The 26,732-nt window shown below is 38.5% G+C and overlaps 1 protein-coding gene across 1 annotated transcript; it reads right to left on the reverse strand.

Annotated features, from left to right (window-relative positions):
- Positions 1–2,383: 2,383 nt before the first annotated feature.
- Positions 2,384–25,148, reverse strand: LOC125642957 (transmembrane protein 182-like). Its single transcript, XM_048864973.2, has 5 exons — positions 24,896–25,148; positions 22,500–22,617; positions 17,620–17,718; positions 12,896–13,033; positions 2,384–4,270 (listed from the first exon to the last, which is right to left on the reverse strand). Exons 1-5 carry the CDS (start codon positions 25,046–25,048, stop codon positions 4,041–4,043), a joined length of 738 nt encoding a protein of 245 aa, XP_048720930.1. The 5' UTR covers positions 25,049–25,148; the 3' UTR covers positions 2,384–4,040.
- Positions 25,149–26,732: the final 1,584 nt, after the last annotated feature.

A 26,732-nucleotide genomic window follows, 5' to 3' on the forward strand; every position in this document is an offset into this window, starting at 1 on the left:
TTTCATCCTTCTGGTTTGGTGCTGCAGTGTTGGGCTAAGCTCTCTAGAGAAGTCTCCTTCCTCATTCTGAAGCTCTTGCCACTGCTGCTCACTCCAGGTCAGAACAACTTGGTCCCATTAGTCTGTAGTCCTGATTTAATGTGATGCTTTATTCTGTGAGCTTCATGCAGAAGCTATACACAGAGCCAGTTACTACAGAGGTTGTGAGGAGGGGGGTTGAGCCTTGCAACACATATGATATTAGCTGCTGGTCTCCTTACCTAGCTCCCTGCGGGCGCTGCTGACACACACTCAATCAGCTCTCCTGAGCTACCTGAGGAAGTTGGAGACTACTTTTGAGAGACACCAACAGACATTTATTGGCACAATTTTACCATTCATCCATGCCTTCATTTTAAAAAACTGATATGGAGGAAATGGCAGAGATGAGCAGTTATGGGCCTTTGATTCCTGGATGGCCTCCAAAATTTCCCACAAGCTAGTGATTCAAGAAATTGGGGCTCTGAGATAGGTACCCAGACCACAGTGCAAATGTAATGGTGCACTACAGTGTTGTACGTGAGTGCTAGAGGGTCCTGCACCTGAAACAGAATGGCTAGTGTAGATGCAATGCACCTTTGGCATTTGCAATGGGGCAATCCTGCCACTTCAGATAGCAATGGGGTTCAGTTCTCTATTGTGGACGCAGGCCAATGTAGGAAGGAGCTCTGTCTAGCGGTGTGCACGGCATTAACCCTGTCTTGGCTATCACAGAGCAGGGCCAGAAATATATTTGAAGTATATCGCATGCATTCAGCTCTAATACACAGAATGCATGACAGATGCTACAGATTCAAGATAGAAGTCCAGTGGTAGCCTGTTCAGGAGTGTTCTAGTGACTTTTGGGCACCTCACTGGCTGTTTCAGTACACTAATATTAGTCCTTTCCTTATACTGACTGACCTTTCATTTCGCCCTCTCAGATGTAACCTTGCCTCCTATGATCATAGGGCCTGTATTTGAACACCTAGGACTCATTAATATTTCCTACAGACTGTTGAGTGACTAGCAAATGAAGCAGGAAGTGTCCCAGATGTTAGAAAGAAAAAATGGAATTATTCATTGCTTACTAATGTGAAAATACTAATGTGAGAAAAGCATCCTTGAAGAGAACCTTGACTAAAATTCATTAGAGTGATATGAAATCACCAGTTTAATTATGCATTTTTGAAAATGTATTTATTAGGCCTGATTCTGATCCAATTATACCAGTTTTATACAGTTGTGAGTCCACTCATTTAACTGGAATTGCATTGGTGCATGTCAGATCAGAATCAAACCCATAATCTTGTCACTATACCACTTAAGCTTTTCGTCAACCACCTTCAAATCCAACAGATAAAAGAGATTGAGGCACCCATAATTTCCAAACTATGTCACTGAACCCAAGAGGTTATCTCTGAAAATTCCTCTTCAGAAGAAATGATTCCTCAGAAGGACAATTTTGTCCAGACAAGTTATCCTGAGTTTAGGCAACAGAAGAGCTGAGAAATAAACTAATCTTTTCTGTAGCCCAAAAGAATGACACGTTTGCTCAACACATAAGCCAGCCATAAATGATGCATTTTAACATAGGATTTAATACATCATTTTGTTGTGTTACTCTAGTGTATGTTGCTTCTATTGCCACGGCTTCATGATTCACGATGCCTGGAATACAAAAAGTTTTAAAACCCAAGTTATTGTGACATGAGTCGAAGTCATGTGTTTTCTAAAAGAATGATTGAGTTTTAAACTATTGCTTGTTCTAGACCTGATCCAGAATGACTAGGTCTCCAAGGGACAGTTACTCCCCAAGGCATGAATGCGTGATTAAACTAAATGTATTCCATAAATGCCTTGATGACATTAAACTAAATTTTTTAAAGAACAGATGGAGAAAGTTAATAAATATTTCATTCTATATTATAAAATTCACTTCTCTATTCACAACTTCAGGGATCCTTCGTTTCGTAGATATCAATAAGTCTGATGGATTTCTTGCTGCATTCTCATACTTCTGCCCTGGTGTCTCTTATGGGCTCATCATTTCTGCATGCTTGGATTGTTTTATGGGATCAGTGAAAGGCAAGTGACTGTAAATCTTGACCTCTTCTGCTCCCAGATTACATTCTTTTATTCTTTGTGGCCACAAGTGTTCAGCTTCACACTGAATAGATAATTAAATGACAAAAATTACCCAAAGAGAGACAATTTATAGTGAGAAATTATCACCTGAAGAACCGATGGGGCACAAGGATAACTCTAACAGATATAATTAAAAAACCCTTTAAAATTGACAAATAAAACATTTAAATATCTATGTATTTCTAAATGTCAGGAAATATCTATTTGCTGGAGTACTATAAGAGATATTGTTTATATCCATCCTTATTCAAACAAAGCTCCCATTAATGGAGATCAATGAGAGTTTTACTTAAGTGAAAACTACAGACCAAGTCTGTTATTCATATGAAAGAAGTATTCTTTACATTGGAATTACAAATTATCAATCTATACATACCATGGATTCTGTAAATGAGTAATTAGAACTTGCTACAGTGACTTTCATAATATTTTAGGAAGAGTAATAATAAATAATTTATACCTCCAACAATTTTCACTGCATTCTACAATAGATTTACATCACATTATTAACTACAAATAGTCAATAGCATGGCATATAGCTTAAAGATATATGTTTGGAACAAATAATGGCATTCATGAATTCAGCACATAATTTTGTAAGTTTGATTCAAACATTATGCAAATCATAAAAACAAGCAAGGGCCTAGCAAAAATTACTTCAAAGCACTGAGATCAAACCCAAAACACATAGTGACAGCACCAAATCTTGTCATTACTCCAATATTTTTACAAATCCTCATGTATAATACAAATATAAACTAGCTTGCCTTTTGGATCTCAATTGTCTTGTATACAGTGCATTCAAATTAGCATGTTTGACGGTAACTAACCTGCAAACCGTATGCACTTGAGTAATTCCAGACACTTACATCTTTTATCTGCTTATTTGGGACTGTTTCTTATTCTGTGTTTGTACAGTGCCTAGCAAAATGGGAGCCTGTTCTCAGTTGGCCTCAAGGCACTCCTGAAACAAACACTAATAATAATATTGTTGTGCCCGTTCCCATTTCTCTAAATTCTGTCTACTTCTCTGTCCTTGGATTGTGAACTCTTCACAGCGACAATATTTCTTGAGTGTTTAGAAAACACCTAGCACACAGTGGGTAATACCGTAAATAACTGATAAATGATACTAATCATATGTTTTGTTATGCATGTAACAGATGTGGGGCTGTTCACATATTTAAAGTTAGGCATGTGCATTTGTATTTGCAGGTTTGGGACCTTAAAGGAGCCAAAAAATTCGTGTATCTCCTGACAAATCATTTTCCTGTTGTATTTAAAAGCCTTGTAATAGTTGTCCTTAATGTCAATGAGAGCTTGCTCACTCAAAAAATCATCCTAATTGGTTTTCACAAATAGACATTACAGGGTATATCATCACAGCCAGATTTGATTACATTTAACAAGAAATGAAGGTACTAGAAATTTCAACATAATATCCCTATCCCTCTGAATATTTATAAATAGTGAAGCCCACAGCCTTGTTTTAGATATGCCCAGTCTATTACAAAATGAAGAGTAGTACATTGATTTTGAAGTGAGAATTGAACCAGAGCTGTAAAATTTGGGTCTGAATCTGAACATTGATGTTTTTACAGGTCTGTCTACATGTTTGTATCTGGACCTTTGGTCTTTCCCATGATAAGGATGGGAAAGCTATTTGGATATTTTGGCACTGAGGTTTTGGTTCAGAATCAGCTCTATTTGAAATGACTTGGTTTATATTTCCAGTGTTCCTTAGCATCATTTAACAATAACCCTTAATCAAGCACCTAAGCTACAAAAATTGTCTAGTTCCCCAAACAGTTTTGTCCTCATTTTCAGGTGGTTTCAAAGATCTTCTCAGAGGGTTTTTCAGCCGCACAGCTTGTTTACTCCACTTCCAGCAGAATGCTTCGGCCAACAAGATAAAAGAGAAGTCCAGAAAGTAAAACCAAGGGAACCCCAGTTGCAGCAAACATAAATGACCATCCATAATACACATTTACAGGGACATCGTCCATGCATTTTTCACTTCTTTCCAGAAGTATGTATTTCTGGAGATCAGCTGCAAACTCTTTCCACATCACAAAGAGAAATATGAGCAGGAAAAATAAGCCTCCTGAAAAGAGACAAAGATCGATGATTTTCAAAGTGTGATCAGCATATGAAATCATTAATGATATTAACAAAATTCTGTCTACGAATCTGTACTGGCTATATGTCAGTGTTTGTTTTTAAAGCTGCTTGCCATTCACTAAATAGACTGAATATGAAAAACTGGCATTTGAGCTTTTCAAACTATGCAGCAAGCTTTGTAAAGAGTTTCTTTTCTTTAAAACAGTGCAAAATTTTATGTAAGATTATTTATATTTATAACATCTGATTATATTTTATAATAAATATAAATTCCCAAAAATGTTTTGACACTGAATCAGCAGAATATTTACATAAAACCCGCACTGACCACTCAGTTTTGGTCATTCAGGCCACACTTTTTGGCTCCCTTATATTAGAGTCTAGTGCTGGATATTATGTAGAAAATTGCCCCTAGGATAACATAGTATGGGGTCGGAGCCTACTCTCACTGAGTGAAATTCACCTCTGTGCAGTGCATCTTTACAAGTGACGCTTAATATGGTCTTCCCATTTTGGCTCATTCGTTGACATTGCAGGCTCCCACTGATTTCAGTGGGAACAGGATCTAGAGCATGTTAATTTTGAAAAATGGATAAATTTTTCCAAATTTGGAAAAATGTGTATCATTTCCATTTTCATCAGAGGCTTTTTTGCCTGGCAAGAGTGGAATGAAACATGGGCCAAGATTAAAACAAAAACCTTATTTTTATCTTCTTGAAAAAAACAAATCAGACATTCCAGCTAGAACCGGCTTTGCTTTCCACAAGAAATGCAAAAATGTGGGGATGTGGATTTGCTGATGGTGAGAATCATTTTGCATAACATTGCTCTGTAGTTACTTCCGTGGCCGGACAGAGAAAGCACAATCAATGATGGATAGACCAAGTGCAGTGGCTGCTGCAGCTCTGTTGACCTGCCTTTTTTCATCTTGTATGATGTTTTCTTGAGCATTAGAACAAAGTATCAAAAAAACACCTGACACTGGGCCTAGAAGATAGTATTTCACTAGGAAATACAACATAAGAACATAGAAAAGTCAAGCAAAGCCACTCTACATAATCTCAGATAGATTGTTTAATAATAATAATAAATAAATAATTTACACCACAGCTAGAAATGTCTATGAAGTTTGGAATTCTTGGGGGATGGTACAGTTTTGGGGGAGTATTACCCGTATTTTCAAGCAATACCTTGATAATCCTCCTCTACAGCCATGTGCCAGAAATGGACTGAGATCACAGTCAGATCTGGATAGTGGGTTAAGGTAGTATTCAGCTTCAGTGCCACATCAGGAGAAGGTTTTGAAATTGTGCTCCTATTTGTTGCCACAAAAATCTTGCAAGGTGTTTTTGAAGGACATAAATCTACACCGTGTAGAGGTCAAGCACAGGAGTTTATTATGTACAGCACTGACAGAGTGTCACCTTGCTTATTAGTCTTAGAGACACTGTCAATTATTTGATTACAATGGAATATATGGATTTTTCATGGGCGGGGGAAAGTGACTGGCTAGGCAGTCCCACATCCCTGGTTAGGTCTAGCAGCAAGACATGATAGCACAGTAGCCAATGGTCAAAGGTTACATAATGCCTCCGCCCATGGTCTTAAATTGATAAATTAACATTTAACATTTAATTAGTACTTTAATAAATGTAGTAGTATAAAATATATATATTGAATTTTGATTTGGGGTCCATCGGAATGAAGTAGCTCCTTTGATTAACAGATACATATCTAGGGGTAAAAGCAAAGAAACGAAAGTATATGGCAAACAAGATTGTCTTTTAAGTTGTTCATTTGTGTTTTAAGGCAGGCATTGGTCCCTGGGAAAGGGAGGTGGGAGGAGGCCATATCTTATACTGACATGCTTGAATCTTTCATAAACTCACGGTTGGAAGTGTGGGAAGAACATTTCCCTACAGAAGAAACTAACACAACAAAACCAGGGCTTCTTTGTTCTATTTGCAACTTTGAATAAGACACAATTATTGCCCCCAACATCTGGCGTTTTTCTGACCAGGCATATCTTAGCAAAAGCAAGGTTATCTTTTGGTTAATCTGCTTTCTTTTAGCTATTGCTAGGCCTCTGACCTCTTGACCAAACTCTGGACTTTGGGCCTGTACACAAATCCATATACCAGGTGATTACATGAGCAATGGATTTTAACCCTTCAGTTTTTAAAATACATTGGCTCAAAATGTCAGATGAGACCTAGTGATCTCAATAGATTTCCACATTCATAAATGGGGAAAACATCGCAAGGTCAGCTTTTTTGTGAGATTCCAGCTGCATCTGAAACAGAACTGGAAAATAGTTGCCTACCAGATCTGGATCCAACCCAGAATGGGTTCACATCCAGGTATCCTAATCAGAAACTTCCTCCCCCAAAATTCGAAAGATGGAGACTTAAGATTCCAAAGTATGGCCCATCTTTATCATGTGGGTGGATTCTTTGAAAAAGAGGAGACCCCTTCCCCTGTCACAAAACTCTAGTTTAGCCCACAGCCATGTCATGCTCCAAAATATCATAGAAACATATTATTTATTATGTTACAATTAGTGCAGTGGTCCCCATTAGTCAGTCAACATTATCACACAGAGTTTTGTAAAATACTACAGATTTGAATAACCTACATCACCTCAAATACTGCTGTATGCTAACTGTAGGGAAGTGGTGCCTTTTCAATGGTAAAGCCAATGATGGTTAGCATTAAATAAAGAAATGTAATGAGTCAGATTATGCTTCAGTGCTTTCCTGCATCAAAGCCTAACAGAAGGTCTAAATGAAGGTATATAGGATCCAAAATAATCTTCAGCTAAGTCATGCTGTGTCATATACAAAATGTGTGTGTGTGTGTGTGTGTGTGTGTGTGTGAGAATGAAAGCTAAGTCACTAGATTTGTCTTACTTTTATTAAAATTGCAGACCGGCTCTCCAGTACCTTAGAATTTGAACCTATGAACATACTAGGGGAACTCTATTTTTTTCTAATGTTTTAGACTTATAAGGAAAAGGCCCTATGCCTACCGGGACTGGATGTCAAGGAGTTAAATGCTATGTGGTCTAATACCCAGATGTTCATTATAATTTGTAGTAGCACTTTAAATTAAGCGTCGCAAATAAGTAATTTACATGGAATATGACAGTTGTATGTTTAAAATACCAATTATCTTGCTATAAGGAAATTGCTATATGTATAAATTAATAGTCACACATTCTTCACAAAATACAATATATTGATAAGAATGTAATTAAGTCTTTATTGTTAATGTAATTGAAAATTAAACTAATTGGATACCAAATGAACCTCAGTAAGCATCCTTCTTAAGATCAATTCATTTCTTATTAACATACGATATCTACCTTAATAGACCTAAATAAAAAAATATATTCCTGAGGGGCATGGGACAGTGATATGCTAACATACATATTTAGATCTAGCTTGTATCTACTCTCTTGTAAAATATATATATGAAATTTTCTTCTGAAAATGGGGATATACATATATATATCAATATATATATATATATGTATATCCCCATTTTCAGAAGAAAATTTCATACCTTCACTATAAAAATGGAAGAAAATAACTATCATTGGATGATGACTGGACAAACAACATAGGAAAGCATGAGTGGCCAATGAAGAGGAATGACAACCAATATTCAGGGTCCCATAGTGCTGAATAGGAAAATGTCTCCTTAGTCCTCACTAGAAAAATCACCAGCTCTTCACACTTCAGGATTTGTTATTAAACAAAGTACTGGAGAGGGTGGCACCAGAGTAACAATGGAATCTAAATTAAGAACAATTTCATACTCTTTGAATGTGACAAAAGAGAGAGTAAAATAAGCAATTTCTCCATCAGAATAATTACAAATGAGCTGGAGAAGAGCCCCTGGAATTTACAATCACAGTAATGAGAAGACAAAATGAAGAGGACAAATGGAATAGGAAAATAGAAGAGGAAGTGCAGAGAACTGAAACTGGAGTTAACAGCCCTGCCTCAGGATGCCATCAGAAGGAACAGAAAGGTCAATGGGACACTGAAGTCCTAAGATTTTAACTGCAGAAATCAAACAGGGATGAATAAAAATTGATCAGACCCTTAGACCCTTGACATTTACGCAAGTGCCTGTAAAACGCTATATGCCACTTGCATAATAAAGATAAAATGAGGAGCATGACTATGCACTGTAGTGAGCAAAAGAGCCACTTTGGGGGTCAAGTTAAGGATTGGGGATTGTTTTGCTGCAGTTAGGCTTTTTGTTAATATAGTATTTAGAAGTGTGGGGACAAGGTGGCAGAGCGCAATGGTAAGAGATTACTAAACCAGACAACCTTCCTGCTTACATATGCAGTAGTGTTGTCTCTGTTGTTGTGTGTTGGGTTCTGGTAAGTATAAGCGACTGGCATGTCAAATGAGACAGTCCATATATTCCTCTTAATAGCTCGGTGGTTTCTGCTGGGTAGAAAATTAGCAGAGTGATCTCTTTCTTTTTCTCCTTCTGCCTCTATTCATTAGGCTGGTATGGAAAAAATTAACTGTGAAACTCAGTCGCAGTGCTGATGAGGTCAATGGCATCTTCTGGGGAGTGGCTAATTGCAAGAAAATTGAACTTGTGGCATTAAATCTTTCTCCTTCATACCCTGATGACACCAGCTAGGGGCTAACTGCAAGACAACTAACCCCTGACTCTTTGTCTTCCCACTCTAAAGGATAGTAGCACCTAGTGAGTAAATTGAAGTCTAACTCTGGGTCTTTCTTCCTCTTGTTTTATATGCTTGTGACACCTTTATAGCAGCTAATTGTAAGGACAGATGAGTGAACTCAATCTCTAACTCTTATTCCTTGGAAGCTAAAGAGTTTTCATATAATCTGCTAGTTATAGGAAAACTGAACTTTAACTCTCAGTGTCTCATTCACCTTCTAGACTACTAGTTTCTTAAAGAACCTTATTGTAAGAAAATGGAATGCTGACTTTCACCTGTCTTACATAATAGATGCATTATATACAAAATACCTGGTGATTGCTGAATGTGGAGCTCTCATTTTGGGAAAAAAGGAAATAGAGTATAAAATACAAAGAATTCCAGCCATAAGACTGGCATAGAGTTCGTCTTTAATTTTGCAATAAGCCAGTATTACAGAACAGATTAATACAAGCACACACACACACACAACCTCAGACATCTTGCTCACAGTAGAATTACCTTATAACATTGGAATGGTTCCTCTTAATTGCAGAGTGGTTATTAGAAATGTTTCACTGTTAAAGTATTCAGGTCATTTGTGTAAAAATGTAACAGGCTGGAATCACACAAGAATATTTGGAACCCTGTATAATAACATTCTGATCTGAATGGCTGAGAGAAAAATATAGACATATTGGATTATTGTGTATTTGTGTGTTCTGTGATGGGGGAGCTGGTACCAACCCCTATATTTAGGTTGCCTAACACTTTCCATTATCAAGTATTCTTGACCTTTTCTTTGAGAAGGTCTCACAGCTCTATTGTTTGCAGCAGGCCTTTGCTCTTCCCCCAACAATCCCTTCGCTGCCTCTCCTCAACTCAGCACATGGACAACAGGTCACATGTTCTCTTAACCCTACCATTTTAGAGCCTGATCCAAAGCCCACTAGCGTCAATGGAAAGCCTCCCATTAACTTCAGTGGCTTTGGATCAGACCCATACATTCTTACCATTAAACTTGCTTGCCAAATTATCCATGGGAACTGAAACAAAAGGAGGCACAAATACAGTCAAAGTGAATTTATTTCAAAATACAAACAATGTTTTCACAAAATATTTTGCAGTATTCACCCAGCCCTAGTGTAATTGTAATTACAATTAATTATATCATTGTCTGACTACTGAAACAAGTGAAAACTAGCCATTGGTTAGTGTCTTTCTTCCCAAAAGATGCCTTTAAACTATTGACAGAATGTCAAATTCTAGAAAGAAAGATGATATCCTGGTTAGCTGCTCGTGTGGTTGAGTCATTTTTGGAAGCAGGGTGGCAAGGACAACTGTTTAACTGGGGCAGGGAGAAAGATCTACAAATGAAACTAACAATAAACGTCAAGCAGTTTCCGGTTCTATCTTCTGAATTATCCTTCAGAATAAATCAAGCAAAATGAGCTGGTTCTTCTGAAAGAGCTCTCAAGAATACCACCCACAGAGCACAAGATTTGTTATGGTAGCTGGCAAGCTATCAGACTCATCCTCTGAAAGTACAGTAAATAATAAGAGGCAGTTCTTGGAAAGCAAACTTAAGGAATCCAGTGGGATGATAAAAACTTCACTGTGAAACACTGGATTTCCCCTGCAGTGTAGAGACACACAGTCTGCTGTTGCCAATGGAATAACTTAGAGATGGGGCTTCATCTTCAGTGTCAGCACTGCCCTCAGAGAAAACAGCCAAGCCATCTTTTAGGCTCTCTTTCCTACAATGTGTGTTTTAAAGTATAGCTTTCAGTTCTAGGGGATACTGATGGTATAGACTGCATTTTTATCTAGTTGTTAGGGGTATCTAGAGTGTGAGACAGTGTCAATCTAAATAAATAATAAATGCACATAGTAAAATCTCTGCTTTCCAAGAGAAATTTAGGAATATCTGATTTACCAAAAAAAAAAAAATTGCTTTTCAGCGTATTTACATCTATGTTAGATTAGGAGTCTTCCAGGAAAGAACCTCACATTGCTTTACAAGCATTAACTAAGCCTCCTAATGTACCTTTGAGGAAAGTAGGAAAGTCTTATCAGAGTAAACTGAAGCACACAGAGGTTAAGGATTAAATAACGGCTTTCCTAAGGACACAGTGAATCAGTGGCAGAGGCAGGAATAGAATTGAGGAGTCCTGATTTCTAATCTCAAAATCTAATCACTAGACTACACTCCTCTCTATAAATTACAAATGTTTTCACACTTCTGAGAAGATAGAGCATTTTGTGAAGAAGGTTAATTAAAATTGAGCTTCAGGCCATGAGTAGAAGGCAATGTCAGCTTCCTCTTGTACCATCAGACCAAATCCTGCCATCCACATGATAGAGAGTCAAAAACCAAGATATTTTCAGAACAGATTATATTTTATGGAAACAAAGAAAATAACTACTGAGCAATGCATTCCAAATATTTTAGAGACTCAGCTTCAATAAGAATCCAGACATTTGGATGTTTATCAAAAATCATCTGGTGAACCACTGAGTAAATCTTGCTGGAAATATCACAAGAATGATCACTTTTGCAAGGTTGCCCCTTCTTTCGGTTCTCATTTGCATTAAAAATACAGTGATAAATCACTGAACAAGAAATCTACTTACCTAGGACAGCTCCCAAGGAACTGATTTAGTCTAATGATAGTTAATAATAATGACTGCTGCTTAAATAGAGACAGCATTAGCACAAATTTTATTTAATAGGAGCATCTTTGGCTAAGGCTAAGAGGTTATGTGGTACACAATCAGGTATTTTAAGAACTGTGAAATTCTTGGTCCTGGTTTTTAATGAAAAAGTTGTCAACTAAAGATTAAAATAAAACACCAACAGTGAAATGTAGTGAGTCAGTTTTATTCTTCTTTTTTAAGTACAGAATTTTACTTCCTTTAAAATCTATTCAACTTTGAAATAATGGCCTATTTCACAGAGTATTTCCCAATGACTTCAAATGGCTACTTGCATGTTTCAAGTTATGTATGTGCTTAAGTGTTTTAATGAATTAGGCCCTTTAAAAAATTAAGACAATTCCATTTGTTTTCCCTGATCCTACGAAGAGTGCCATATATATAAAGAAAAGTTAACCAAACTTTTGTTAATCAGGTTCATGTTTGGTTACAAGGTTTTTGATTTTTGGTAAAAGGTTGAAAACAATGATTTATTTTAGTTAAACAAATTCACCAATTCCAACAAAGCCCCCACAATAATCTCACCAATCCCAAAAAGAGAGAGAGGAAAAATGTCTTGTAATTCCAGGTGCTAATAACACTACAGTGGAGTGATTAATCAGGTTAGCATGAAGGGTTATAATTTAATGTTTCTAGTTCATTTTCCTGACTTGATGCTACTCTATATAATTTTCAGATTAAATGTGAATGTGTCCCTCAAGTTTTCTTTCACCTTGGATTTTACTGATAGTGTACAAATGTTTATTTCTGTCCACTGTTGAGGGCAATATACAACAGTGGTCCAAATTAGAAGATTGCATTGCAGGACTGGGGCCTAGCTAATTACTGTCAAAAAATACGAGGGCCATAGACCCCATTTAGGCTCAGAGGTCTTTCCCAGTGGATTGCATAACAAACTCAGAGCCTTATACAAGAAGAAAAAAATGCATTTCTGAAAAGTAAAGTCTTTTATGGCAAAGCAATATCTTTCTAAAACTTCATTTAACAAAATTCATTTTTTAGAGTGGTGGGGAAATACAGTTTCTCCGAAGTCAGTGCTTAAATTTTCATACATAATTTGCCAGCGCTCACATCTTTCTACTACTGTTCCTCATAATTAGAGTTCCTACCCTTTTCATACACACAGACACACACAAAGAGGAACTTGGTCTCAGCATTCCAGGCACTAGTATATCCAATTACCATGACTTGGCAGCTTACCAGATGTGATGAGGAATCCACCTCCTACTTTATAGAATCTAGCATTGAAAAAGGGCACACCACACACCAACAGGAATCCTCCCACCAGACTGGCAGCGACAGCTAGTACAATGAATGCAGTCCAGAAACCTCTGTACACTGTACAATGGGAAAGAATAAAGTTGTTGGAAAGGAAAGGAAACCAACATAATCAGATCAGTTTTCAGAAGTCTGTATGAAACATGCATATAACTCCAGTTTCAGCAACCATAAAAATAATAACCTTGCTGTAATGAATACCAGGATTATGAACAATTTTTAAATATTTTATTAGACTTACTGAGTTATTGTTCATGTCGAGAAGAGTTGTATCGGGCATATTACTAACTCCCTAGTGTCCTCAGATATACAGCGTATGGCCAGCACTTGAAAAGTTTAGCTTATTTGTCATGTACTTCATACCATAAATAATGGGCCTAGACTGAATAGCAGAACTCCGATGGGTGTGTCAGGAAGGCCTGGCTCAAAAGGGTTTTGATTGCCAGGGTAAAATATGGCACAAACTTTGTGGGAGAGCAACAAGCTTGGGGTAGGAAAGAAAGAAATGGAAACTAAACTCAAAGACATAGGATCATCTCTTTTCTCTGCTAACCCTCCCCCCCACACACACACACACCTCTTCCCTTTACTTAGCAATAGTTAAAGATTCCAGGTTCATGATCCTGGAGTGTTGAGCCATATTCACCCATAGAGCAAGTGAAACACAGAAAGCAACAGTGCAAGCTTTTCATTGCTCTAGTTTGCGTTCCCTCCTGAACCGGAAGGATTACTACTAGTGGAGGGGATTCAGATTCTTTGACTCATTGAGTCTTGGATTTTCTGCTATGACTTCAAGCAACAGTGCTAGTTAGCACTAACTGTAGTGTTTTTGTGTAGTGGGCACTTTCCCGCTAAGAATAGGCCTGATCACCAACTTATTTCACTGAACACCATCTGATGGGAATAACTTTCAGGGAATACCACAATCCCTGACTAGATTCAATCAGGTGAAAAGGCTCCCTAGCCCACCACCCATCTCTTCAGCCATCCAGCCCCCTCATGCTATCATCTTCCACTTTTTGTGCACTGTGTCTGTGAAGCAGTAGTTATGACTATTTGACTTAAGCAGGAGAAAATGGGCAATTCTGTCATGATTCACACATGAAAGAAAAATGATATTACAGCAGACACATTTTACTCATTTTAAGCCAGCCTGAGGAGGAATCCATTTAGTAAAAGAATCCTGAACTTTTAAAGAAATCCCATGATTCATGTATATACCTTAACACCACATCACCCCAAATTCTTCCCTCAGTTACATCCTATTGACTATGATATGGCCCTTAGTCAGTCACTCTTTCCTTGGGCACCTCCCGCTCTATGGTATTTTACATATAAACCCTTTCTTACTTGAAATAAAGCAATACTGTACTCTTAACTAGTACTTTCTGTTGGCAGATCTCAAATACTTTAGACTGAATTAAGTTAGCTTCCCAACACCCTTTGTGTACATAAGCATTATTACATCCTGATGTTATAGGTGAGGAATAGCATTGTAAACCTGGATGCAAGTGGTATATAATTAAGTCTAAGTCTATAGACAGGGACGCAGTAAAGACTGGATGCTAAACATGAGGCAAGAACTACACAGTTCTGGCTAACAATCCATGCAGACAATATCCCCATATCATCACTCTAGTATTATCAGTGTGTCTCCTACAGAACAACATAATCTTACAGGCCCTAGGGTGAGTAACGAGTTCCTTTCAGAAAGACTAAGGGACAGTGTTATAGGAGAAGATATTTCTTTGTATAACTTTTTGCTCACACATGGCACTTTAAGTAATCTAACAGCCTTTCAGAAGCCAGTCTCAGAAAAGATTCATAAGAGGCAGCTGAGGGGTTTGTTTCATAGCACGGACTGACAGACAGGAACAGATGGCTTGGGGGCCCTTCATTTAGCTCAGAAAAGTTAGTCTGTTTATTAGTAAAATCATTCAGAAACTGGTAACCCTGACTGTCTCTTGTAAGAAAAAAAGAAAAGAAAAAAAAACCCACCACTGCTTAACTAACTCTGGATGGTGTTTTTATACAGTCTACGATAGAGCCTGAAATGTGCTTCTCACTTTACTGTCAACACACACATCATATCCATTTTATACTGCAGTGTGCTCCCTGGGGCAGAAATCATACACAGCACAGAAAAAAAAACAGACAATTTTTTTAATGAATTCCCCATAAAAAACGATATTGCTAAAGGCTAAGGAAAAGGTCAAGATGTTTGTTTGTACAGTACACCTGCCCCAGGTCCCAGGAGGCACAGCAGAGTGATGTGTACTATTTAAAGAAATCAATTAATTTTAAAAAAAGACTAGTGGATTAATTCTGTCCTCTGCCACCAGTTATATTAAAATTCCAAATAGCAGCTAATTCATTGCAGAAATCTAAAAATATATGGGGATGGGAATCCAGGGAAAACAATGGGGAGAAATCAATTTGAATTTGTTGGTTTAACTGATTTTCTGTATTTTAGTAACGGACTCAGTTTGCTTTGCCAAAGTAGGTCTTTTAAGAATAGTTTTTAGTGCTTTTTCTTTTAACAAAACCAACCCAACAGTTTATTCACTGACTCAAGGCTAGACTAGCCCATGCCAGTACTCAGCCACACCGGGGAATAAGGGTAAATATAACACTCATTACTCCTTGCCCAGATCATAAATCCGGTTGCACTGGGGAAGAGCAGGAGCTACTTGCCCAGTGCTCTTCCCTGGGAGGAAGAGGGCAAGGAGGGGTTGGAGAGCAGTGAGAAGCAGGAAGTGCTTTGGTTCCACATCACTTACTTGCTGGCCAGAGTAGTCTGCTGAACAAAGCAGGGGAAGGGGGCATCACAGTTCAGGGCAACTCCACCTATATCCCCCTCCATAGTCCAGCAAGGGTATCCACTGTTAGGCTTCCAGCTCCTCACAGTTCTCAGCTTTCCTGGACAAAGCCCCATGTCTCTCTCTCTTCTGACTGGGGTTTTTCCAGGCTGCACAGTTCCCTTCCTACACTGAGAAACTCCCAACAAGTCAGACTGCCTAGCCAGTCCAGCTTCTGTGCTTGCTCTCTCTCTTCAGAGTCTATGAACAGCCTAATTTCCCACACAGCTCTTTCTAAGCAAACCATGTTTATTCTTAAGGTAAAAGCATTACAGAGAAAACATGTTAAAAACAATAGGAACGAACCTTATATTCCTGCCAATCAGTTTAACAAGGGATTACCCTCAATCTCCACAAGGGCTCTGGTAGAAGTCAGTCCTTCAAACCCCACAAAGGGGTTTTCTGTGGTTACAAATTCATAACAGCTTTAGCTCAGAACAAGCACACTCATACTTAAGTTAATCTTGTCTTTATAAAGCTTGGGCCTTTGATCTTCAGACTTGGGAACAGGTAAGATGGAGCTTCCAAAAGCTGAATTTTTGCATAACTGGAGGGGGGGAATTTGCATTCACCTCCTCCTTGAGATTCCCCTGGAAACCACTTGACCCTTTGTCCAACAGTCCTTTCTTGTCTGTCCCATTGTTTAGTATAGTCTTTTGAAGTTCATAACACTTCCCAGGGCTCACACCCTACGTCTCTCCTAGACGGTCAGATACAATCCTGGCCTCGCAATAACAAATAACCTTTGCATTTAATATGATGGATTCTAGATATACCTAAACTTAATTCAACACGATTTTTCAAGAATATTGCAGGAAATTGCCCCATCTGCCATAAAGGGGGAGAAAACTGCTCTGCATAAAGGAATGAAATAATTTTCCCTGGAGATGGGCAGCAAGTGGGGAAGTGGACAGCAAGGTTCTGTCACAATTCAGTTCCCAGGTCTGTTCCTGGGACAGTGACGCTGCAGTTGCCCTCACTCAGGGTAGATCATAAAGTTATGATCTAGCCCTAAGCCCATATTCAGAGCCTTCTTCCTAAGGAGACCAGTGTGACCCAGGTCTATAACAGGTTCCTGTTGGCGGGCAGTTTGCTTCTGGGGTCTGAACAAAAGTGTGAAAACAAAACAACAAGCTGCTCTTTTGTTGCTGACATTCAGTTGCACCTCTGTCATCATGCGTTTCTAATAAAGCACAACAGACAGTTTCCAGTGACCTATCCAAGTGTAAGTTCCTAGTGTTCTTTCTACCATGGTGTGTTAGTATATCCCTGGTAGAGTTGAGGGATTAATAGCAAGGGAGGTAAGAGCCTACTGAAAACACCCTTCACAAAAGAGCGCTAGATCATAATTTTATCATGTTGTCCAAGTAAGGCTGTTGCATTAGTGGGTGTGCAACCAGGAGACCGCAGTTGTGCTTGAGAGAAGTAATTTACTAGATACATTAGAAGGGTGTAGGATAGCTGTGCTGGCTGGCATGCATTGAAGGGCTGGAGTCCTGGCTCCATTTACTCCCTGCATACCCTCCATATGGTTGCTCTCGGAGGAAAGCATCTGGAGCACAGCCCCCTTTGCTTCCTTAAATTGTGGGGCTGCAGCTGTGGCAAGGACTCATATAGACTCTGCAAAGGGGAGTGTGCCCCCATTTTCTCTTATGCCCCCATGCAAGTTTATAATGGAAGGAAACAAGATCAAGGTCAATGAGTAATTACAGTATAGATCTACACATCTGAGCACTCTATTGGATCCCTGTGAAAAGAAGAGGTGAACACAGCTGGTTAAGTACCAACCTGCGGAAGCATCATAGGAAGGATGAGGGAAAGGTCCAAGAGCAATGGGCATAGGAAACAGGTAGCCATGCATGCAATACTTGGGATGTGCTTGGCTAGCTGAAAAAGAAATGGAGAATAAATAGCATTTCATTTTTATTATATGCAAAATGACAACGTTTATACTCAGATAAAATGTCCAATCCTGCAAAACCTGCCAAACACTCATAGGCATTAAAGGGAATATGGAGTAAAGTATAAGTTGAACATGTTCAAAATGCAAAATGAGATAGATAGGATGCAACGGGATTTGAGAACATTACACAGCCAGTTTTAATTCCCTCAAAAATTAACTTGAGCCAGACAAAATCATAGGAATATGGATTTGTTCAAATTAGAATAATTCTCCCCATGCCTAGGTTTTTTTCCATTCTGTCTAGAAGTGATTAAAATATTTGGATACTAGAACTACCTACCATATAGCATCTCCAGTTTGTGGGAAAGGAAAGCACAATTACAATGGAACTGTCCCATCAATATTAATACTACTGAGGCTTATCATGATTAATGGTAATAGAATTAATGCTAAATGAATTAATTAATGATTGGCCACTTATCTTTAAATGTTCCCCAGCTCATAGGAACAGTTATAATAGGTGGACATTAGTTCATACTAAATTAACTATGGAATATCTATTGAATTAATTATTACATCCACAATAGCAGCAAACTAATTTGCCATGATCAATCATATTACAATAAATACCTAAAGAAATAGTACAGATTTGCCAGTTATCTAATATTAGTGTTATTAAAAGGATTCCAACTGGTGATTTATTTCATCATTTTACTTCACGTAACATTATATTATATCATGGATTCCCATGTAATGCAATTGGGTAGTAAATCTTCTCAGGACATTTTTTTGACAGAAACACTTTCTGTATGAAAAATTTTATACTCTAACAAATTTCATACTCTAGCAAATTTTCAAACTCTAGCAAATATTAATTTTATAATGGAGACAACCATATCCTAAAATATACAGTAGTTTGCAAAGAGTAGGAATCACCTGAAATGTTGATCATCATATAGTAAATTCACTGTGGGTTCCTGACAGAACTGCATTGTTAACTTTATGATCATATGGTAAATTTGCTATGACTTGATCGCATTTTGTGTCCCACTACATGTAGTTTAGAGAGGGACTTAACCGCTTTAGGAAACATCAGTCACAGATGAACATTGAATAACTCAACTATCTGAGAGTTGGTTGTCTGTTTTGTTGACTCTTCTCAGCCTTTGAATACCCATCAGTTTCATTTTCTCTTAGGCTGACCAGACCGCAAATGTGAAAAATCGGGACAGGGTGTGGGGGGTAATAGCAGCCTATACAAGAAAAAGACCCAAAAATCAGGACTGTCCCTATAAAATCGGGACATCTGGTCACCCTATTTTCTCTGATGTTATTCCATAAAGTTCCATACCCCACCCTAATGCAGTACTCCTGAAAGTGATACTGCTGACTCAGAAACAGTGATAGGCAGATCTTGGTGACATTCAGTGCTTAATTTGTAAAGAAAGAGGTGCCAGGACTGAAAATGGTGTCCAGCACACAGTATGACCTCTCACACACTGTACATGCCAGGTCCAATGAAACTAAATAAATTCTTTGCTTCAGTCTTCACAGCTGAGGATGTTAGGAAAATTCCCAAACCTGAGCCGTCTTTTGTAGGTGACAAATCTGAGGAATTGTCACAGAGGAGGTGTTGGAATTAATTGATAAACTTAACAGTAACAAGTCACTGGGACCAGATGGCATTCACCCAAGAGTTCTGAAAGAACGCAAATGTGAAATTGTGGAACTATTAACTGTGGTTTGTAACCTGTCCTTTAAATCAGCTTCTGTACCCAATGACTGGAAGATAGCTAATGTAACACCAATATTTAAAAAGGGCTCTAGAGATGATCCCAGCAATTACAGACCGGTAAGTTTAACGTCAGTACCAGGCAAATTAGTTGAAACAATAGTAAAGAATAAAATTGTCAGACACATAGAAGAACATAAATTGTTGAGCAAAAGTCAACATGGTTTCTGTAAAGGGAAATCATGTCTTACTAATCTATTAGAGTTCTTTGAAGGGGTCAGCAAACATGCGGACAAGAGGGATCCAGTGGACATAGTGTACTTAGATTTCCAGAAAGCCTTTGACAAGGTCCCTCACCAAAGGCTCTTACGTAAATTAAGTTGTCATGGGATAGGAGGGAAGATCCTTTCATGGATTGAGAACTGGTTAAAAGACAGGGATCAAACAGTAGGAATAAATGGTAAATTTTCAGAATGGAGAGGGGTAACAAGAGTGGTGTTCCCCATGGGTCAGTCCTAGGACCAATCCTATTCAACTTATTCATAAATGATCTGGAGAAAGGGGTAAATAGTGAGGTGGCAAAGTTTGCAGATGGTACTAAACTGCTCAAGATAGTTAAGACCAAAGCAGACTGTGAAGAACTTCAAAAAGATCTCACAAAACTAAGTGATTGGGCAACAAAATGGCAAATGAAATTTAATGTGGATAAATGTAAAGTAATGCACATTGGAAAAAATAACCCCACTATACATACAATATGATGAGGGCTAATTTAGCTACAACTAATCAGGAAAGAGATCTTGGAGTCACTGTGGATAGTTCTCTGAAGAAATCCACGCAGTGTGCAGCAGCAGTCAAAAAAGCAAACAGGATGTTAGGAATCATTAAAAAGGGGATAGAGAATAAGACGGAGAATATCTTATTGCCCTTATATAAATCCATGGTACGCCCACATCCTGAATACTGCAGTCAGATATGGTCTCCTCATCTCAAAAAAGATGTACTGGCATTAGAAAAGGTTCAGAGAAGGCCAACTAAAATGATTAGGGGTTTGGAATGGGTCCCATATGAGGAGAGATTAAAGAGGCTAAGACTTTTCAGCTTGGAAAAGAGGAGACTAAGGGGGGATATGATAGAGGTATATAAGATCATGAGTGGTGTGGAGAAAGTGAATAAGGAAACGTTATTTCCTTGTTCCCATAATATAAGAACTAGGGGCCACCAAATGAAATTAATGGGCAGCAGGTTTAAAACAAATAAAAGGAAGTTCTTCTTCACACAGCGCACAGTCAACCTGTGGAACTCCTTGCCTGAGGAAGTTGTGAAGGCTAGGACTATAACAGAGTTTAAAAGAGAACTGGATAAATTCATGGAGGTTAAGTCCATTAATGGCTATTAGCCAGGATTGGTAAGGAATGGTGTGCCTGGAGTTTGTCAGAGGGTGGAGGTGGATGGCAGAAGAGAGATCACTGATCATTATCTGTTAGGTTCACTCCCTCTGGAGCACCTGGCATTGGCCACTGTCAGAGTCAGGATACTGGGCTGGATGGACCTTTGGTCTGACCCAGTATGGCCGTTCTTATGTTCTTGTGTTCTACATCGCACCTTGCACAACTGATAGAAGAGGTGCCAGGGCTGTGCCCCGACAAGAAAAGAGGCCATCCAGGAGTCAAATACTCATAACTGCTCGTCTCAGCCATTTCCTGGGGCTGAGCTCCAGCAAGCCCCAGCGCAAATTAAGGTCTGATGGCATCACTGCCTGAGGGTTTGCCCTCCCAGGAAAGATGTCACAGAAAATGGTGGCTGTGTGAATGACATTTAACTGTATGACTGGGAGATCTTTAGAAGCCTAGGTTTACATAGTACTCAAAAGGTTTACAGAGATCGTTTGGGTGATTTCTCTTTAGTGCTCATCTCCGGTTTTGGTAGCCGGGGAAACTGAAGCCCTCTGATTATGGTACCGCCATGCCAGTGCCACCCAGCCACCTCCAGGGAAGAAAAGACGGCTCAGTCTTCATGCTCCATTCAGCCCTGAGCTCCTCTACCCTCAACAAAGAGTGCTACTCAGTGTCAACCGTGATTGCAGTTGTTTTATATATGAACACCTATCTTACTGAGACCACCAAATTCACTTCACATGGACCACTTAACTACTATCAGATGAGCTGGATTCCAACTGGCAAATCAGAGGTTTGCAAGGTTAAACTTCTCCATTCTGCTTAAAGTTGTTTTCCAACTAATTAGTGCAGTTTCAAAAAGATGAATTTTGCTATCATCGGTGTTTACTAATAGTGGGTGCGCTGAGTCTCATAATTTCCATGAAAAAAGGGAAATAGACAATGCTGTAAAGTAAGTGTCCTGATTGCATTTACACACAGATTTATATGGGTCTGATCCTACCGAGTGCTTAGCATCTCCTGCATTGGCCGGAGTGTCCCACAGATTGTAGTCAATGAGAATTGAGGACACTGGACACCTCATAGGATGAAGACATTAATAGGACAATAAAGATAAAAGGACAGAGAGCCACAGGGTTCTAGTCTAGCAAGTCCGTCTGGTGACTACATGAAGTAGCAATAGGGGCATGAGTGGGAGCTCTGTCCCTGTTGGAGAAGATGATATTTAAAAAGGGAGAAAATGGGTGAGTCACTGTGCTCCTAGAATCTGTAAAAGACCATCTGAGACCAAAAATTTCAGAGTTAAACAGAGTGCAGAAAAAGTGTCCTGATCAGGGGGAATTTGGGGATAGCTTTGGTTTTGTCCTATTTAAAAATGGCCAAGCAGATCCTGTGAAAAATAAAATAAATGTAAAGACAGCTTGCTTCTCAGTTGGGAGAGACCTCCCTCACTGACTTGCAGTCCAGATTGTATTTTTATAGCTCAATTTTCTGGTAGAATTAGAGCTTTATAATAGAAGTGCTGATACAACCCTAACACAGCAACATGGACACTATAATAAACTATCATTGATGTCAGATCCAGCCCCTTAAAACATTGCTAAACAAAGATATAAAATGTATCAGTAACACTCACTGAACCAGAAGTTCCATATCGTCTCCTCATAATCCTCGCCATAGAACCAGCATCTCCAAAAGAAACCTTCATGGTGAAAAGTGAGGATCTCTTTTCTCACCTCGCTCAAAACCTCATCCTACAAGAGAATAAAGCACAAGTCTATGAAACTGTATTAACAACAAATAACATGGAATTCATCTTTACTATTGGCTTAGTTACTAGGCTGGCAAGTCAGTTTTTGAGGGAGGGAGTGTTTTGGGGTGGAGGGGGTTGCATTGTCAAAATGACAAATAAAAGTAACATTTTAGCATCTTGAATTGAGCTCCATTAATACAGACCTCCTTGGCTATGCAGAATGCTATTGACCTCAGGCCTTTATCTGCGGCTTTCCTAACTTTCTGATAAGTGAAACATTTCTTCAGATCATTGAGAAAATAGGATTTTTTTATCCTGTGCAGATCCCATCTTGCAGTCTTTATGCACCAAAATTACTACCGTCTCTAAACCTCTCATTAACCCCTTCTATTGGATGACCCAAAAAGGTCTCCCCCTCTCTCTGATCAAATCAGTGGGCGCTGTGCTTAGTTTATCTCAGACAGAAGTTACTCTTTGTCTATATCAGTATATCCTCATGAGTTCAACTATGACTGCTGACACACACTTACTTATCTTGATTAATTTGCACCAATTTCTCATTTATTGTAACTTGCATGAAAGTTCTGCAAACATGAGACACAAGTCATGTCAGGAGAACTGTACTGTCTGTGCTGTGAGTTAACTCGTTAGGAAAATAATTAAATCTGTCATTAAAAACACTTATCTTTATCCAGCAGAGTTTGATGGAGCATCAACATCACTGGTATAGAGCTTGATCCTATTAAGGGCAGAACACCTCTTGGAAAGTATTGCGTTCAATGGGATTTGAGGCACTCAGCATCTCCAAGCCCTGGAGTCCTTACATACCAAATACCAATATACAGGTCCTATTGGGTTGACCAGAGACACACTCCCTTGGCTCATCTGGAAGAGCTGCTTCTTTCAGGTTCAGGTATGAGCCTTGACTGCAGTGATGTGCAAGAGGCACATACCATCAACAGGGTGACTCTGCTGACTTATTAAATCTATGCTAGTTTTGATGGCTGGTTGATAGCTAAGATACAATCAAGACACTCAATGAGCATAAGAAGTAGAGCCTGCCAGTTTAAAAGGGGGTAGAGAGTGTGTCAATGGGGGGGAATAGCATGGAGCAAAGAATAGGGAACAATAATCCAAGTATAAAACCATTGATTAAAATAAAAACAATAACCTCAGAAACAATAGTTGATGCTGCTCTGACCTGCACTTCCGGGACCCCTTTGCCAGACAGACAGTTGGTGTAACCACATATCTTGAATATTTGGGATGTTTATTTTATTTAATAAAGTGCAACACTTCTAGCCCAGAACCTTTTTCACACTAGAGATCAAAGTAAATTTAAAACGTTCTGAAACCTCTCACGTTGATGTTTCATTTCTAAGTGCAACAAAATGGAGCTGGACATTTATGCCTGCTAAACTTTTGCTCTCTGCCCTCTTTGGCCTTATTATACTGTTTTATACAAAGATGACTTCTGCTGGGACGTCTGTTTTCTATATGAAAAGTCATTTGGAAATATGGCTGATGCAGCCAAAAGCCTATACTTTACTCTGAAGTGTAGTTGTCCTGGAACCAAGGACACTTATTGTTGACACCATAAAGTTTTCCAAAAGTGAATCATTGAACAGAAAAAGCAAAAGTAATTGGTTTGGACATTAAAGTAAAGAAAAGTCTGCATAACAGAGGGATATTTCTTAAAAATGTTAATACTACACACATTGACCAGCCCAAAAATTTTTAAGAAGAATTTAAAGAATCAGAGAGCAAAAACAATATTATTTCAGCTGTTATTTCATGGCATTTATTGAACAGTTTCACCATAAGCAAATTCAGCTAAAATCAGGGTTTCTAAAGGGCCATATTAGAACTTAGCAATAAAATGTCGTTTTATTATATGAAGCTCAGCATAATACAGTTTGTCTTTAGTGGCTGATGCTGGTATCAGCAAATAAACATATTACATTTTCACATTTCAACGTTCTGCTCCATAGCTATCAGAATACAGAAGTGTTTCCTGTAATGGCTTCCTATGCATATTTTGCTTCAAGTCTTTATCAATGATACACTTTATTGAGATGCAGGTTGTGACTTTATAGGTAAGGCCGAGTTGAGTTTTTATACATCAGATGTATATACAATAAGCACATATTACCATTGCCTTAAAACTACCAGTACCAACACTGAGAGCATTTGTGTTGGTTTTAAAACATTTCTATAGCAAGTTATTTTAAATGTGTATTTTTTAACTTGCAGAATATCACAAGATTTCTAGCTTTTACCTTTGTGGTGTGAAGAGTTTTATTTTCAGTTTCAAAGATTCCACAGGTCTCTGTTGCTAGGAGCCAATAATCTGTCCCAAAAGCTATGAGAAACAGTAGAACACCAATGCCACCAAGAATTCCTGCTATAAAGGCTGGTATTCCAGCCTTCATGATGGAACAACAATAGGTAGTAAGCTTGAAAGTCAGAAAAGAAGAAAAGTACTGAAGTGTCCAACGTTTGAAAGGGAGACTGAGAGGTGGAGTATGCAGAGAGGATGCTATTTTTGGACATAGATTAGCATAGTTTCATGACTGGTTTGAGTTGCATGACTGGTTTGAGTTGCAGTGGCAAAAGGACTAATAAAAGCAGATGAGCTGGCACAGCCAAACAGCTGTGGTATTAAAGAAACATTATAACTATCTATAGAGCTAAGGTATGAAGATTCCCAAATAAACATATGGGCATTCATTTTACAAAAGCAATGTGGAGAGCTCATCATGAAAAACAATTATTGGACTGGTGTCAAGCAGCTTCTGTGAATCGATTACGTAAAATTGTCCAAGTAACGCCTACTGCGTGAACAGGTTATTTTTATATTTGCTCTGTGTTTGTGTGGCACAGAGTCTGCGAACTGCCTGGTCAAAGCTGAAAACTCCATAGCCGCATCTAGAGGCACATCTTTAGCTGCTCTGCCACAACTGTAGTATGAAGGCGGCACATCCACCATCCCCAAACTATTCCCTTACTCCTTCTGCTCTCACCTCCTCTCCTCTCGCCTTCCCATTAAAATAAAACACAAGTCTTGATTTCAGATGAAAAAAGCAGTATTTAAAATTTGGCCAATATCTCTTTTAAAGTCTCTGTTTCAGAGGCGATGCTGCTCACACAGTACTACCTCCTGTTGCAAGTATAGTTAATCATGTCATGTGACTACGTTAAGTCAAACCATAAATAGGCATTTAAATCAGGTGCAAGTGGACACATAGAACACTGGTCCATCCCTTTAGGTGGTCTTGAAAAGACTCTCTCTTTTCTACTTTCATAAAGAAGTACAACTATGGTGTTAATTTGCCCCACCAACATCTAACCAGACCAGGAGGGAAATGTCCCCTCAGAAATGGGGAAATCCTTAATGAGTAGAGAGTTCATCTCATTTGGATGCTAATGTTTTTTGTCTTCTTCTGAAGCATCTGTTATAGATTACTGCCAGGGACAGGATGCCAGATTAGGAGAATAATAATTTCAGGATGGCAATTTCCGTATTCCTGTGACATGCCAAGAGTGCTGGCACAGGGACAGAAATTCATGTTTTTGAGAAAATGCAAGATATCATATCTTTTGAGTATATCAAAACTAGTTCACAGTCTTCTGCCTGATGCTCACTAGTAGAATAGACTCACTTCTTCATACAGAAGACAGCAATTTCTTTATACTTAAAGTAATTTGTGTTGCCAGATTAATTTGTGAATCTGTTTGTTTAGTCATTAAAATTAAGTGCTAAAGGAGAACCTGAACTCACAGTAAGAATCTGGGGATTTCTTAGTAAGTCTTTTTGACTAGATTTAGCCATCCAATGAGGCAAATGGGCAGGTGAGGCCATCCATTCTGTCTTGTTTTATGAACATGATAACTTTTAAATGATAATGATAGGCTGTGTCATCTGCATGGTTATTCCTTAAATATTTCATGCAGCAGCTCTTAAATCACATATTGGATATCTGGTTCCTGGATATAAAATGTCAAGAGTGGTGTCTCATTATAATTATGTATTTATGTCCACAGGTGCACTAGGCCCATTATAGAAATCAGAAGCAAGATAGGACCTTGCTCAAAAGAGCCCACGTTCTAGTAAAG

This window comes from Caretta caretta, chromosome 9 (genome assembly GCF_965140235.1).
Source record: "Caretta caretta isolate rCarCar2 chromosome 9, rCarCar1.hap1, whole genome shotgun sequence".
In the NCBI taxonomy this organism is placed as follows: domain Eukaryota; kingdom Metazoa; phylum Chordata; order Testudines; family Cheloniidae; genus Caretta; species Caretta caretta.